Source organism: Nerophis ophidion, linkage group LG20 (assembly GCF_033978795.1).
Source record: "Nerophis ophidion isolate RoL-2023_Sa linkage group LG20, RoL_Noph_v1.0, whole genome shotgun sequence".
Lineage (NCBI taxonomy): Eukaryota > Metazoa > Chordata > Actinopteri > Syngnathiformes > Syngnathidae > Nerophis > Nerophis ophidion.
The window spans coordinates 22,175,167-22,192,523 of NC_084630.1; the positions used below are offsets into that span (position 1 = coordinate 22,175,167).

Genomic DNA, 17,357 nt, shown 5'->3' on the forward strand with positions numbered 1-17,357 from the left:
TTTTCCTGGTTCCTGTTTTCCTGCTTTCTGTTTCCTGTTGCTGTTTTTTTTCTGGTTACTGTTTCCTGTTTCTTGTTGCCTGTTTCCTGGTTCCTGTTTTTCTGATTACTGTTTCATTTTGCCTGTTTCCTGTTTTCCTATTTCCAGGTTCCTGGTTCCTGTTTTCCTGATTCATGTTCCCTGTTGCCATTCTTTTTCTGGTTCCTATTTTTCTGATTCCTGTTTCTTGGTGCCTGTTTCCTGGTTCCTGTTTTTCTGATTACTGTTTCGTGTTGCCTGTTTCCTGGTTCCTGTTCTCCCGATTCCTGTTTAGTTTTTTCTATTTTCGTTTTTCCTGGTGACTTGTCCAGGGTGTACACCGCCTTCAGCCCAATTCTAGCTGAGATAGGCACCAGCGCCCCCCACGACCCTAAAGGGAATAAGCGGTAGGAAATGGATGGATGGATGGATGGATGGAAAGTTTTCCTGGTTCCTGTTTTCTGTTTCCTGTTGCCGTTCTTTTTCTGGTTCCTGTTTTTCTGATTCCTGTTTCCTTGTTCCTGTTTCCTGTTTTTCTGATTCCTGTTTCCTTGTTCCTGTTTCCTGTTGCCTGTTTCCTGGTTCCAGTTTTTCTGATTACTGTTTTGTGTTGCCTGTTCCCCATGTTCCTGTTCTCCTGATTCCTGTTTCCTTTTTTTAATTTTCTGTTTTCCTGGTTCCTGTTTTCCTGCTTTCTGTTTCCTGTTTCCGTTCTTTTTCTGGTTCCTGTTTTTCTGATTCCTGTTTCCAGTTTCTTGTTGCTTGTTTCCTGGTTCCAGTTTTTCTGATAACTCTTTTGTGTTGCCTGTTCCTCATGTTCCTGTTCTCTTGATTGCTGTTTCCTTTTTTCTACTTCTGGTTTTCCTGGTTCCTGTTTTCCTGCTTTCTGTTTCCTGTTGCCGTTCTTTTTCTGGTTCCTGTTTTTCTGATTCCTGTTTCCAGTTTCTTGTTGCCTGTTTCCTGGTTCCAGTTTTTCTGATTACTGTTTTCGTGTCGCCTGTTTCCTGTTTTGCTGTTTCCTTTTTCCTGTTTTCTGTTTCCTGTTGCCGTTTTTTTTTTTGTGGTTCCTCTTTTTCTGCTTGCTGTTTCCTGTTTCCTATTGCCTGTTTCCTGTGTTTATGTTTCCTGTTTTTCCTCTATGTTCACTTACCCATTGCACTATTTACTTTTTGCCATTAAAGTCATGTTTTCCTGCACTACGTCTGCCATCTCTGCATCCTGGGGTTCAACACCAGCAGTTCCTGACAGTCTTAACATAAGGAGTAGGAATAATGAATATAACATTAAATCATCTTCATTTTCAAAGTCCTTAACATTAGAATAAAGTTGAAATACTGCAAAGACAGTTCATGATTTTGTCAAGTCACAATTTGCATACTTTAGTTAGGAGTCTTCAGCCTTTTCCAGGCCAAGCAAGGACCCTGAAACTGATGGACGACTGCGAGGTCTTCATAATAACCAGGGGATAACAAAACCAGTTTTATAAAGCGACATACCCTGATCATGAGGACGGCTTTCCTGATGTCCCGAACGCCGTCGTAGACCAAGCGGGATGCGTCGATGAACTCGTTCTCCTCAAAGGCCTGCGGCGGGTTGGTACTCAGCGCCTCGATGGCCACCTCCACTTGTTCGGCAAAACGAGGCATGACTACAAGAGGGGGGGGGGGATTTAGATTTAGGAACTAAGCAGAACTTTGTATACAATTTGTCATGGTGTAAACACACTTAGTTGGACAAGTTTGTTGCGTTGTTTTGCATTCAACGAGGATTTAAGCGATACGTACGGCGCCTTTTGTTGGGGCGAATATTTATAGACGCTTTAACACAGACACTCTGCAGTGCGGCTGTAAAAATAAACCGCGGCAAAGACAACAAAGGTAACCTGCAGTCAGGGATGTTGGAAATAGCTCGCTGGCTTTTGGAAATCGGGGCAAACATTTTTTTTTTCTTCGCAGAGCAGCATCAGCTCCTTCAAGGAGGAAGTTGACCTGTCATCTTAATCCAAACACCTGTTGCCTCGAGACAAATGTCAACAAAGGAGAGTATGGAAGAATAAAAAGGAATATTAATTTTACCAAAACATTTTTTTGAGTTTTTAGACTTTATTTATTGTGATGGCCACATATTAGTCACAAAACCCCAAAACTGACCTATTTTTAGGTCCCAGACATTGAGGTTTTTTTAAATTACTATCAATATTTCCAAGTAATTTTTGTTATTAAATAAAGCATCTAAATTCCTTTTTGACACTTTCCTCACACTCCAAATGTCCCACAACACAGCAGCTCTGAGACTCCAACATCAAAACTGCTGATGAGTTCATTGTCGTTGACACAGAAGTTTAGAATATAATAAATAGAAATTAAAGCTGCAAGCAGCGATGGACGGTACTGCTTTGGCTGCTGCCCCCGCGACCCAAGCCCGGATAAGTGTTAGAAGATGGATGCATAGTAGCTACTATTAGCAAATAGATAGACTTACCAACTGGGCGTAATATCTAAACATCGACACACTCTCTCGTCGCAACTCGGCCCTGATGGTCGACACCTATAAGTTTACAATTAGTAGTAAAATGTTGAACGGTTGTTTTTACGATATGCAGGCAAACGACAACTTTAAAACATACCGGCTTAGCTACGGCACCTGGCAGCCATCTTGGTATAGACGATCACAGCCCGTGCCTCACGAATGTTGGTGCATGCGCACCAGCAGCAGACGGTACGGATAAAAACAACAAAAAAAACGTCTCCCTCACTGTGTCTGCGGACGGCGGCCATCTTTGAAATGGTTTTCAGTGCAGCGGTTCTTTGAAGGCTGATAAAATCAAAACCGTAGCATTAATTAAAACTCTTTCATTAACTTTTTATCAGAAGGGTTCAATCTTTCTCCTGTGGTAGTTTGAAGCCGGCACGACAAACACGCTCAGAGGAGAAAATTCTTTTGTTTTGAAGGGGGAATAGCAAACTTCATGTTGATTTTTCCTGGGGATTGTCAATCTATGAAATGTAGGTCTAGGTGAGACCTACATAGAGGTTTTTTGTTTCATGTCTCTATGACATTCCTACTGGAAGTTACAGGCAGTTTTATCTGTGTTTTCTTCATAGGAGCAGTTTTGTCAGTGTTTTAATCCTAGGGGGCGCTAGAGCGCAATATTTAGTTTTGGGGTTAGGTTTTTTGATTAAATCGCAATTTTCGCCATTCCTGATGTGTGTGTCCAGTTTGAAGAGTTTTGAAGCATGTTAAGGGGGTCAAATCACAGCTCAAAGAGGCAAAGGTGAGTATTTTAACAAAACTTTTGTTTTGAAGGGGGAATTGCAAACTTCCTGTTTATTTTTGCTGAAGGATGTCAGTGTATGGAATCTAAGTCTAAGTGAGACCTACATAGAAGTTGTTGTTTCATGTCGATACGACATTCCTACTGGAAGTTACAGGCAGTTTTGTCTGTGTTTTCTTCCTAGGGGGCGCTAGAGCGCAATTTTTAGTTTTGGGGTTAAATTTTTTGCTTAAATCGCAATGTTCGCCAGTCCTGATTTGTGAATCAAATTTGGTGAGTTTTGAAGCTTGTTAAGAGGGTCAAATTACAGCTCAAAGCTGCGGAATAATAATAAAGAAAGAAAGAATAACACGCTAGAAATTCAATAGGGTCATCGGTCCCTAAATACCTTTATCGTCATTGTACATTTTACAACAAAATTCATAGCAAACTAATTTAGTGCAAATTCATAACAACACATAAAAATATAAGAACATGGTACTCAGATAAATAGATAAAAATACATAAAAATGTAAAAATGAAGCTTTTTGAGGGCTGTGAATCTTTAGAAAACTGACGATTCCTTCAAGTGACGATTCGGAAACTGCAGGTTGCCGACCTCTGGCCTAGAGTTTGACACCTGTGTGCTACATCAACTACACTATTTGCCAAAACGGCTGGACTAGATTGATTTAAAAAAAATAATTAATTAAATTAAAAAAAAATGCTTTTTTTATAATTGTTACAAATAAAAATTGCGATTAATCTGACAATCGTTTTGGGTTTTTTGACACCCCTTTTAGAGCATTGTGTGGACTCCTCTCAGCCTGTGTGAGCGCACAGGTGTGTGATTTAATTGTCGTCTTCCCCACAGCTGCCTCGTGGACGCCCGTCTGCCCTTTGACCTTGCCTCACATCACCCACCCCTCGCTCTTGGCGAGATGAACGCTTAGACCGAGGCACGACTCCCGTGTGCGCAGAACCAGTCCTGCGTTCCTGACTGGCAGCCTGAGCGCCATTGAAGCGTGTCCTTGAGAGGAGGAGAAATCAATGGCTTAATGGGAAAGTGGTTATGGCCGCTCTCCTCCCTCCTACTTCCTCCAGAGCTTTTTTTTCCTGCCAAGTATTGTAACTCCGCACGTTTAAACTCATCTCTTCTGAAAAAAAAAAATGCCTCTACAATTTTGCTTCTGAAAGTAACAGAAGCAAAAAACCTTTTCATACAAACCATTTTTTTTTATTTGTTTGGGGAATCCAGTTTTTGTCCTTCGCTCCGAGCACGTATCAAAAGAAAAAAAAACTGGTTGTCTTCGAATTTCCTTCAGATAAATTATTTTCACTGAGGGCCACATGGCAGTTATGTTGTCCTCAGAGAGCCGCTTCTAACAGTGAATACTATTAGTACAACGTTTTTTTGTAGATTTTTTTTAACTAAAATGTAAAAAAAAAAAAACATATGGTAAGTTGCAATAATGTCACCTCAACATGTACCGTAGTGTATATTACTGCAAAGGGAAAAACACTACTGCTGGTTTTATGGTAAAAAAATAAAAAAATAAAAATGCGGCTCAGTTGCTAAAATTTTAAAGTAAAATTTGCCGTTGTTTTTTCTGTAAATAAAAAAATGCAATTTTACAGTAAAAAGTTTGCACCCGAGCTGCGAGTTTGTTGTTTTAACCGCAAATTAACAATTGTATATGTTTTGTTGTATTATCAATCAATCAATCAATTTTTATTTATATAGCCCTAAATCACAAGTGTCTCAAAGGGCTGCAAAAACCACAACGACAGCCTCGGTTCAGATCCCACATCAGGGCAAGGAAAAACTCAACCCAATGGGATGACAATGAGAAATCTTGGAGAGGACCACAGGTGTGATCCACTATGGACTGGACTCTCACTATTATGTTAGATACACTATGGACTGGACTCACACTAATATGTCAGATCCACTATGGACTGGACTCTCGCTATTATGTTAGATCCACTTTGGACTGGACTCTCACTATAATTTCAGATCGACTATGGACTGGACTCTCACTGTTATGTTGGATCCACTATGGACTGGACTCACACTAATATGTCAGATCCACTATGGACTGGACTCTCGCTATTATGTTACATCCCCTTTGGACTGGACTCTCACACTAATATGTCAGATCCACTATGGACTGGACTCTTACTATTATGTTAGATCCACTATGGACTGGACTCTCACTATTATGTTGGATCCACTATGGACTGCACTCTCACTATTATGTTAGATCCACTATGGACTGGACTCTCACTATTATGTTAGATGCACTATGGACTGGACTGTCACTATTATGTTAGATCCACTATGGACTGGACTCTCACTATTATGTTAGATCCACTCTGAACAGGACTCTCACTATTATGTTAGATCCATTATGGACTGGACTCTCGCTATTATGTTAGAGCCACTATGGACTGGACTTTCACTATTACGTTAGATCCACTATGGACTGGACTCTCACTATTATGTTAGATCCACTATGGACTGGACTCTCACTATTATGTTAGATCCACAATGGACTGGTCTCTCACTATTATGATGGGTCCACTATGGACTGGACTCTCACTATTATGTTAGATCCACTATGGACTGGACTCTCACTATTATGTTAGATCCACTCTGAACAGGACTCTCACTATTATGTTAGATCCATTATGGACTGGACTCTCGCTATTATGTTAGAGCCACTATGGACTGGACTTTCACTATTACGTTAGATCCACTATGGACTGGACTCTCACTATTATGTTAGATCCACTATGGACTGGACTCTCACTATTATGTTAGATCCACAATGGACTGGTCTCTCACTATTATGATGGGTCCACTATGGACTGGACTCTCACTATTATGTTAGATCCACTATGGACTGGACTCTCACACTATTATGTTAGATCCACTATGGACTGGACTCTCACTATTATGTGAGATCCACTATGGACTGGACTCTCACTATTATGTTAGATTCACTATGGACTGGACTCTCACTATTACGCTAGATCCACTATGGACTGGACTCTCACTATTATGTTAGATCCACTATGGACTGGAATCTCACTATTATGTTGGATCCACATTTGCAGTCCTCTCCATGGTTTCTCATAGTCATTCACATTGACATCCCGCTGGGTTGTGAGTTTTTCCTTGCCCTTATGTGGGCTTTGACCCGAGGATGTTGTTGTGGCTTGTGCAGCCCTTTGAGACACTTATGATTTAATGCTGTATAAATAAACATTGATTGAGTGATGACAAGTCGTAGAAAAGGGAAAAGTAATGATAAGACCCCAAAAAGGGAAAAGTAAGCTCCTTTATCCCCGACATCCACTAGTTTGATGCACTCTTCCAAGCACGTTTTCGCCCTAAATCGCGTGAACGTAATTTGCAAACAATGCTTTCTTTGTGCGGCAGTAGTACCTGAAATTTTTAAAACAGAATTTTGAGATCGGTGCTATTTAGAGGCACTTAAACACCTCACAGGCGCACCGAAGGGAGCTTTTAGGCATCCATTGTACTTGCATGACGGTCCTACCTTAAACCCTGCCTAAGCCGAGAGGGTGAATAAATCCATTCCTACACGCTCACATTTAATTCCCTTCATCATTTCTCAACTGGAATTGCGCCTCACCGTCAGCAAACTCGCTCATTAAAGAACTTGCAGGAGATTTAAATATTTCTATTTAAAATGTATTCCCGGAAATTCCCAAAAGCCCGTTTCTGCACGGCGCCCGTAAATGGATTAAAGCAAATTAAAAAAGGAGGAGAGCGAGAGATTTGTGTTGCCCATTTATGTTCTATTGATATAGAACAGGGGTCTAAACCCAAAATGTTGAAACAGCCATGTTGGACCAAAAATACAAAAACAAATCTGTCTGGAGCCGCAAACAATTAAAAGTCATATTACATACAGATAGTGTGTCATGAGATATAAATTGAATTATGAGGACTTAAAGGAAACTAAATGAGCACAAATATAGCTACAAATGAGGCCTAATGATGCAATATGTACATACAGCTAGCCTAAATCATCAACAAAACTCACCTTTGTGCATTCACGCACAACGTTAAAAGTTTGGTGGACAAAATGAGACAGAAAAAAACGTGGCATAAAACACGTCCTAGAAAGTCAGAGAAAGTTGTACATGTAAACCAGGGGTGTCCAAACTTTTTCCACTGAGGGCCGCACACTGATATTTTTTTTAATTTCAAAAACCAAAACAATATATGTGTAAAAATATACATTTAGGCCTCCTCCACTCAGACTTGATCCCAGGGACCCCACAAGATTTTGGTCAAAAAATTATTTAAAATGTGTCATTATTTTGTATTATTGTTATTTAAGGTTTAAATCTCTAGATCAAGGGTGTGAAACTCAAACACAGACAGAGGTGGGTAGAGTAGCCAGAAATTGTACTCAAGTAGGAGTACTGTTACTTCAGAGATTTATTACTCAAGTAAAAGTAAGGAGTACTCACCCAAATATTTACTTGAGTAAATGTAAAAAGTATGTTGTGAAAAAACTACTCAGGTACTGAGTAATTGATGAGTAACCTGTTTGTTTAATGATTACGGCAACAAATTATGCACAAAAACATAAAAATAGCAATGAGCAAATTCAGAGCCAGGAATATCTCTTAAGCAACTAAAACAATAATATATATTAAATAATAATACATTAAAATAAAAAAAAATTAAGGCAATTTGAACCACAATAACTTAACAGCACCATATGCTCAGTAGGCATTGATTGATTGAAACTTGTATTACTAGATTGCACAGTACAGTACATATTCCGTACAATTGACCACTAAATGGTAACACCCCAATAAGTTTTTCAACGTTAATCAATTACTTAGTAAATGACCAAGTCGAGGTGATCTACCTCATATATACATACACACACATATTATATATATATATATATATATATATATATATATATATATATATATATATATATATATATATATATATATATATATATATATATATATATATATATATATATATATATATATACATTCCTTTATATATACAGTATATAATTTATATTTATTTATTTTGCCGTTTTTGTTGACATGTTAAAGGTGTTTTAATGAATATACATGCATGTTTAACATATAGATTCCTATCTTTCATTAAGACAAGAATATAAGTTGGTGTATTACCTGATTCTGATGACTTGCATTGATTGGAATCAGACAGTATAGTGCTGATAATGTCCACATTTTCAAATGGAGGAGAAAAAAAGTTCCTCCTTCCTGTCTAATACATCATGAAAGTCGTTGTTTTTTGGCATCTTATTTGTCCAGCTTCCATATTCGTTTTTATACACTTTACAAGAAATACTCCGTAGTTTACTAGCTTGTTTGCGCTGGCTTTCAGAGACTCTTATTTTGTTAGCGCAGGCGCGGTGGAGCGGCACTTTTATTGTGAAGACAGGAACTGTGCGATCAGCCTTAAGGCTTTTGACGGGAAGTACGGTTGAAATAAAAAGTGTCCTTTTTCCTTTACACTTTTAATTGATTGGTTGATTGATTGAAACTTTTATTAGTAGATTGCACAGTACAGTACATATTCCGTACATTTGATCACTAAATGGTAACACCCCAATAAGTTTTTCAACATGTCGGGTTCTACGTGTGACGGTCACGTGACCACCTGGCTCTGTTTGATTGGTCCAACGTCACCAGTGACTGCATTTGATTGGTGAAACGCAGGCATGCGTAGATCCTACTTTGAGTGCGTGTCTGACAAAATCAAAACAAACAAAACGTGCATTAACAGATCGATAAAAAAAAAGTAGCGAGTAGCGACCTGATTGCAGATAAAAGGAGCGGAGTAAAAGGAGCGGAGTAAAAGTAGCGTTCCTTCTTTATAAATATACTCAAGTAAAAGTAAAAGTATGTTGCATAAAAACTACTCTTAGAGTACAATTTATCCCAAAAGTTACTCAAGTAGATGTAACGGAGTAAATGTAGCGCGTTACTACCCACCTCTGAACACAGAGTGGGCCAAAATGTAAAACTGACCGAAGCCAAAGTTGAACAAATGAACCTTTTAATAGTGACCCAAACAAGTTCTGCATTGAATATTGAACAAGCAGGGCTTATATAACTTTATAGTGACATGCAAAATCCAGTTTCAAATAATAATAATTGAAAAATATCAATGGCATATCAAATAAAATTTAGATAAAAATGGAATGCCTCTTTTCTATTTGCAGCCTTCTCAGGTAAATATCCAAATCAACTTTTTCCACAGGCTAATAATACATTTGAAAATAAAATAACAATAATGAATGAATCAAGTAGCAAGAGAAAGTGCATGAATAAAATGTTAATTATTGCTCAGTTTGCTACACTGATTTGCTTTCAGACTGAATATGGAACAAGCAACGCTTATATAACTTAATTGTGCAAAATCAACTTTCACAAAACAAACGAAAAACATCAATGGTATATTAAATAAAATCTAAATAAAAAATTAAATGCCTCTTTTCTACATGCAGCCTTCTGAGGTAAATATCAACATCAACTTTTTCCACAGGCTAATACATTTGAAAATAAAATAACAAAGAGATGAGCGGGGTTTGGTGCTAGCAAGGGGTGTATATTGTAGCGTCTCGGAAGAGTTAGTGCTGCAAGGGGTTCTGGGTCTTTGTTCTGTTGTGGTTATGTTCTGTAACGGTGTGGATGTTCTCCCGAAATGTGTTTGTCATTCTTGTTTGGTGTGGGTTCACAGTGTGGCGCATATGTGTAACTGTGTAAAGTTGTTTATGCGGCCGCCCTCCGTGTGATCGGAATGGCTGTTGACCAAGTATGCTTGCATTCACTTATGTGTGTGTAGAAGCCGTGTTTATCATGTGACAGGGGCCGGCACGCTGTTTGAATGGAGGAAAAACGGAGGTGACGACTGGTTGTAGAGGACGCTAGAGGTAGTGCCTAAAGGCACGCCCCCAATATTGTTGTTCGGGTGGAAATCGGGAGAAATTCGGGAGAATGGTTGCCCCAGGAGACTTTCGAGAAGGGCACTGAAAATCGGGAGGGTTGGCAAGTATGAGTATTAGCGGTGAAATAATACCGGGGGGCCAGCTTTAATGTTAATTTGGTATTGCCTCAAGGGCCAAATGAAATTTGGCCCTCGGGCCAGAGTTTGACACCCATGCTCTAGATCAACTTAGGTCTTTCTGTCAATATAAAGCTTTTAAAGATTTAAGTTGCATGCCCTTTTTTTCAAAGAAAACCCTATTTTGTTATGGGGAGAAAAAACAAAATACGCAATAGTTTCCCCCGATAAAATTTTAAAGTGAAATATTTGAAATTATAGAATAATTGGAGCTTTAAAAATGTCAACACATAACACCATCGATTTAAATTTATTATATTTTTAGCAATGACACACACACACACAAAAATCACACTAAAATTATTGGGGATCCCCAAACATTTTTCACCGTTTATTTTAAACACAATAATCTCGAGATCAATTTCAGATCCATCCGTCAATTATAACTTTTATTGTTGTTTATGTTTTTTGTTGGCCCTGCGATGAGGTAGCGACTTGTCCAGGGTGTACCCCGCCTTCCGCCCGATTGTAGCTGAGATAGGCGCCAGCGCCCCCCGCGACCCCAAAAGGGAATAAGCGGTAGGAAATGGATGGATGGATGTTTTTTGTTTGTTCTTATTAGGCCCTTCTTTAGAAAAAAAAACAAAAAACTTTTTTATATGGCAAACACAAAATATGCAACATTTTCCCCAAAAAATATCTCAAAGTGGAATATTTCATGTGACTTGAATAGGTCAATAATTATTTTTAAAGTTAACAACAGCCTGCATGGCAGCTTTGTGTTATTTAAATGTGCTTTATAAATAAAGTTGATTTGATTTGATTAGAGTAAACATTGCAACATTTTCTTGTCACACTTCACCTGTTTACTCTTTTATACCACTTTTTAAGTTTTTTATTTCTTTAATCATATTTTTAAAATGTGCTTAGAGCCGTTACAACGGCCCCGGGCCGCACTTTGGACACCCCTGATGTAAACAAACCACGATGAGTTCAAGGACCGCCAAAATTGGTAGGACAAAACGGCGCTCGCCAAATACTCGAATCTGTGAAGCATGTTTAAAATAAACAGTGTGCTTTATAACAATTAGGGAGGTTTGTGTCATGTTTGTCCTCCTACAGAAACCAAATTAAAACCAATTTTTTTTTCCCCCTCATCATTTCCAATTTTCATTTCTTTTTGAAAAAGCTCCAGAGAGCCACTAGGGTGGCGCTAAAGAGCCGCATGGGTTGCCGACCCCCGATATAGAATATATGAGCCACACCTGTTTGTACGGCAAAGCAGGTGTGCCTCGTTTTATATAGCAGTTTTTCTCTGCTATACTATCTCCGGCATGAATCGTCGCATTTATCGGCGGTCTGTCCGTTAAAACACATAAAAATATGTGGCCACTAAGGTTGTACGGTATACCGGTACTGGTATAGTATCCTGGTACTAATGTATCAAAAACGGTACTATACTGTGTTTGAAAAGTACCGGTTCCCTGTCGTCATCACGTCAGGACATTACTGGTTTTACCAGCAGAGGAGCATGTTCGGCAGCGCACGCACACAGAGTACGTACGAGCAGACACAGTGTGTAGACAAAAAAGGGAGAACGGACGCATTTAGGTGTAAAAAATAAATATAAAGGTGAAGTCATAACACCGAAACGACCTCAGGAAGCGCTGCTTTAAGACATGGCTAGCTAGCTGGCGGCTAACGTCCATCCACAGTGTTTTAACTACTTCTAAATGACTCATCCTAAATGTCTTGCAGGATGCAATAGCTCACCGGCATCAAAATGTAAACAAACGCCATGGGTGGATCTACACCTGACATCCACTGTAATGATACCAAGTACAGGAACGTATCTAAAGTTAAAAAGTTAAAGTTAAAGTACCAATGATTGTCACACACACACAAGCTGTGGTGAGATTATCCTCTGCATTTGACCCATCACCCTTGTTCACCCCCTGGGAGATGAGGGGAGAAGTGAGCAGCAGCGGTGGCCGCGCCCGAGAATCATTTTTAGGTGATTCAACCCCCAATTCCAAGCCTTGATGCTGAGTGCCAAGCAGAGAAGTAATGGCTCCCATTGTTTTATAGTCTTTGGTATGACTCGGCCGGGGTTTGAACTCACCACTGATCTCAGGGCGGACACTCTAACCACTAGGCCACTGAGCTAGCCGATACTACTATGATTACAACGATATATTTTTCCCTTTTCAAAATTCATATAATGTTAGTAAAGTCAGTAAATATGTCCCTGGACACATGAGGACTTTGAATATGACCAATGTATGATCCTGTAACTACTTGGTGTCGGATCGATACTTAAATGTGTAGATACACTCTCACACTTGATATCATTACAGTGGATGTCAGGTGTAGATAGTATCCTGCGGTGAAACGTGTTTAGGTATTCCTTGTCCTCTAGTGATAACTTTACTTTATTTGTCGCCATGGAGAGCAGGATTAGTGATCTAGAAGTAGCTAAAACACCGTGGGTGGACGTTAGCCGCTAGCTAGCTATCCATTTCTTAAAGCAGCTCTTCCTGAGGGTGTTTCAGTGTTATAACTTCTGTCAAAGTTATTTGATGTCAAACCCCAGGATGCAGAGGAGGCGGCAGACATTGAATGGGAAAACATGGTTTTAATTTAAAATACTAGAACTAGAACTAACAAAGGGTACAAACAAAAAACGCGCACATGGGCGGAATAACAAACTAAGGGTCTTTAGCATAGAAGCTAGAAAGAAACAAAAAAGGACCTCGCGTGGAAGCTAGCGGGTAACAAACAGGAAAAACTGGAAATGGCTAATGCTAACAGAAACAGCTTACCGCTACGACGACCAGGACAAAATGTAGCACGACAGGTAGTAGCTGTAACAAAACGACGCGACATGTGGCAACGACAATACAATGATCCAGCAACTGACACAACACAAAGCAGGTACAAATAGGAGCGGGCTGATTGGCAACGGGTGTGGCCAAGTGCCAATCAGCCGCAGCTGAGGAGGAACACAGCACTCAGGGAACAAGACAGGAAGCTGACAAAATAAGAGCACTAGACAGAAATTAAGGACAGGGAATAGTAAACACAGAGGAAACAGACAAATGCAGAGGAAAAAACTAAAACATAGACAAACTGTCAGGGGAAAGCCTGACAACTTCACCTTTATCTTTACTTTTTACACCAAAATGCGTCCGTTCTCCCTTTTCTGTCTACACACTGTGTCTGCTTGTAAGTACTCTGTGTGTGTGCGCTGCTGAACATGCTCCTTTGCTTGTAAAACCAGCAATGTTACGGCGTGACGACGCGCCGTCATGCCAGTTAAAATTTAAAGGAGGGCAGGGGGGTGTACTTTTTAGAGGCGGTATAGTACCGGATATGTTTCATTAGAGCCACAGTACTATTCTAGTACCGTACAACCCTAGTCTGTGTATTATTGTCCTTCGTTTAGTGGCCTGTTGTTTTTTTCAAAGCATCTTTGCTCCCTTGGTTTCGTTTCCTTGTTGCTAGGTGGCGGATTCTGTTTACTGATTAGGGTCCTCACCTGTCTCCGCCTCCTAACCACGCCCCCTTTTATATCCTGACTTAGTTGCTGGCCCTTGTGTTCTAAAGTAAATACATCTTGAGGTCCTTATAGCATATAATGTTGCAGTGGCTACAAATATGAATTTTAATTGTCAAATAAAACATCTACCTTGTTTTTCAATGAACACTAAGACCCACTACGCTACTGTATTTTGATACAGGTCATAATTGTAGATTTGGTCGGTGCGCTTGAGGGGATTTGTGTACAGTTCCATCAGATTGCCAGATGGAAAAGTGTGATTCATCAATCCAGAGAAGGCGTCTCCACTGCTCTAGAGTCCAGTGGCGACGTGCTTTACACCACTGCATCCCACACTTTGCATTGGACTTGGTGATGTATGGCTTAGATGAAGCCTCCCGGCCATGGAAACCCATTCCATTAAGTTCTCTGCGTACTGTACGTGGGCTAATTGGAAGGTCACATAAAGTTTGGATCTCTGTAGCAACTGACTGTGCAGAAAGTCTTTGCACTACGCTGACCTCTCTGTCAGTTTATGTGACCTACCACTTCCTGGCTGAGTTGCTGTTGTTCCCAAACTCTTCACTTTCCTTATGATAAAATTGACTTTGGAATATTTAGGAGCGAGGAAATTTCAGGACTGGATTTGTTGCACAGGTGGCATCCTATGACAGTTCCACGCTGGAAATCACTCAGAGCGGCCCGTTCTTTCACAAATGTTTGTAGAAACAGTCCCCATGCCTAAGTGCTTGATTTGATACACCGGGCTAAGTGGTTAGGACACCTGATTCTCATCATTTTGGATGGGTGGCCAAATACTTTTGTCAATATAGTGTCCAAGTTGCGGTTATAGACACCAGGACGGAGAAAGGAAGAACCGAAGGACATCACATCAATGAATTCTAGAGAAATCTCTGCTGGAAACACTAAGTGAAATCATTTGTGACAGCTATTGATTTTTTCAGAAGAGTGGAGTTAATTGGACCGGGTACCCTTTAAACGCGTGTGGTCCCGCATCCTTTTCCCTTTGTTCAGCTACATTTAATCACCCCCCCTCCCTCACTCACCCCCCCAGCTATAGATTTCCCCTTGACTGTGATCAAACCCGCAGACTTCAGGTCTTTGAGGGAGCGATGGGAAGCAAAAGTTCACGGGATCAATAAAGGCTTCATGGTCCAGGACAGACGTGCGCCGCTAAGATTCCAACTGGGAGGGAACGGAAATGTAGGTTGCACGGACAGGACTTCCTGTTTGCCGATTTCCATCTCAATAAGCGTATTTTTCGGACTACAAGGCGCACTCAAATTTATTCAATTTTCTCAAAACTCGACAGTGCGCCTTATAATGTACGGAATACTGTATTTCCCTGAATTGCCGCCAGGACGCTAATTTGTTTAAAACCTCTTCTCACTCCGGCGTTTACCAAAGGCATGCGGTAAAATTAGGCCTGCGCTTAAAAATTTGAGTGTGATGTAAGGATACCATCATGAAAAGCACATGTAATAAAAAAAACTTTATTATGGTCTTACCTTTACTTATAAATGAAGTCCATGCGCAGCTCCTTCTGATCAAAAGCATCAATAACATGTTTATAGAAGTCTTCCTTATCTTTCTTCAGTTTTGAAAGTCTCTGTCTTGATGGAGATCTTCCTTTATTACCTCCTGCTTCGATCGAAAGTCCAGTTTAGAAAACTGTTTCATTTTAGATATGTAATCCTCCATGTTAAAAGTGCAAGCGAGAGGAAAAAATAAAGGATAGCTGCTCACTCTTGTTGCTTGTTGTCACTTCTTCTGCAGCCGAGTAGTTGCAAGAAGGATCACTAGCGCCCTCTACCACCAGGAGGCGGGAGTCATTTAATGACTCATATTTGACACACGCAGCTACGGTATATTAATAAAACATAGCTGCTTACTGTTCTTTTTAGCATATTCAATAGCTTGGACCTTAAATCCTACTGAATAACTCTTAATCTTTTTCCCTTTATGCGATTTCAAATGATTGAAATAAGGCTCCTCCATTTTGAAAATGATCACTCGTGACGTGACGAGTTTGACCCGGTGGAAATTCTAGACATATGCTAATTATTTGGCAAAACGAGTTTGACCCGGCGGAAATTCTAGACATGCGCTAATAAAAATAATAATTTGCGAAACGAGTTTGACCCGGCGTTAATCCTGAGCCGGCGGTAATGCTAAGCATGCGCTAATTATTTTGCAAAACGAGTTTAACCCGGCAGTAATTCTAGGCAGGCGCATACTATATACCCCGCGGCAATTCAAGGAAATACGGTAATTCTGGTTGTGCTTACCGAACTCGAAGCTATTTTATTTGGTACATAATGTAATGATAAGTGTGACCAGTAGATAGCAGTCACACATAAGAGAGATGTGTGGACAGCAATATGACGCCAGTAAACCACACGGAACATTTTCAATGTTCCATTGAAAATAAAAAAAACATTACACACGGTGCTCCAATATCTGTCAACATTTTTTTTGTACGATTTTGAAGCCACACCACTTCATGGATTACCGTAGTCAGACATACCAGTATTATTATGATGTGTGTATAAGAACCGCAAAATGGCACCTATTGGTGTTTTCTTTCGCAATATTATGCAAAACCAACATTTCCTATTTTCTGGTACCTGCTGGTCTGTATTTGGGGTCTGCATAAGTCCTGACAATTTGCAGTGTGTCTACTGTAAATATTTACAAACACCTAAAGCAGTGAAGTTGTCACCTTGTATAAATGGTAAATAAAAAGAGAATACATCCATCCATTTCCTACCGCTTATTCCCTTTGGGGTCGCGGGGGTCGCTAGTGCCTATCTCAGCTACAATCGGGCGGAAGGCGGCGTACACCCTGAACAAGTCGCCACCTCAACGCAGGGCAAAGAGAATACAATGATTTGCAAATACTTTTCAACTTATATTCAATTAAATAGACTGCAAAGACAAGATACTTAACATTCGAACCGGTTAATAACCTTGTTATTTTTGGAAAATATTAGCTCATTTGGAATTGGATGCCTGCGACATGTTTCAAAAAAGCTGGCACAAGTGGCAAAAAAGACTGGGAAAGTTGAGGAAAGCTCATCAAACACTTATTTGGAACATCCCACAGGTGAACACGCTAATTGGGAACAGGTGGGTGCCATGATTGGCTATAAAAGCAGCTTCCATGAAATGCTCACTCGTTCACAAACAGGGACGGGGCGAGGGTCACCACTTAGTCAACAAACGCCTGAGCAAATTGTTTAAGAACAACATTTCTCAAGCAGCTATTGCAAGGAATTTAGGGATTTCACCATCTACGCTCCGTAATATCACCAAAAGGTTCTGAGAGTTTGGAGAAATCACTGCATGTAAGCCATGATTTTACGCACCTTCCATCCCTCAGGTGGTACTGCATCAAAAAGCCACTTCAGTGTGTTAAGGATATC

The 17,357-nt window shown here is 40.0% G+C and overlaps 1 protein-coding gene across 2 annotated transcripts in view; it reads right to left on the reverse strand.

Annotated features, from left to right (window-relative positions):
- The window catches only part of ctnna2 (catenin (cadherin-associated protein), alpha 2), an 820,127-nt gene that overhangs the window by 109,682 nt on the left and 693,088 nt on the right, over nt 1-17,357 (reverse strand). For both annotated transcript variants that reach the window (XM_061880696.1, XM_061880697.1), the window contains exon 13: nt 1,515-1,666. In XM_061880696.1, the coding sequence (XP_061736680.1) occupies nt 1,515-1,666 (152 nt within the window). The remainder of the gene's footprint in view (nt 1-1,514; nt 1,667-17,357) is intronic.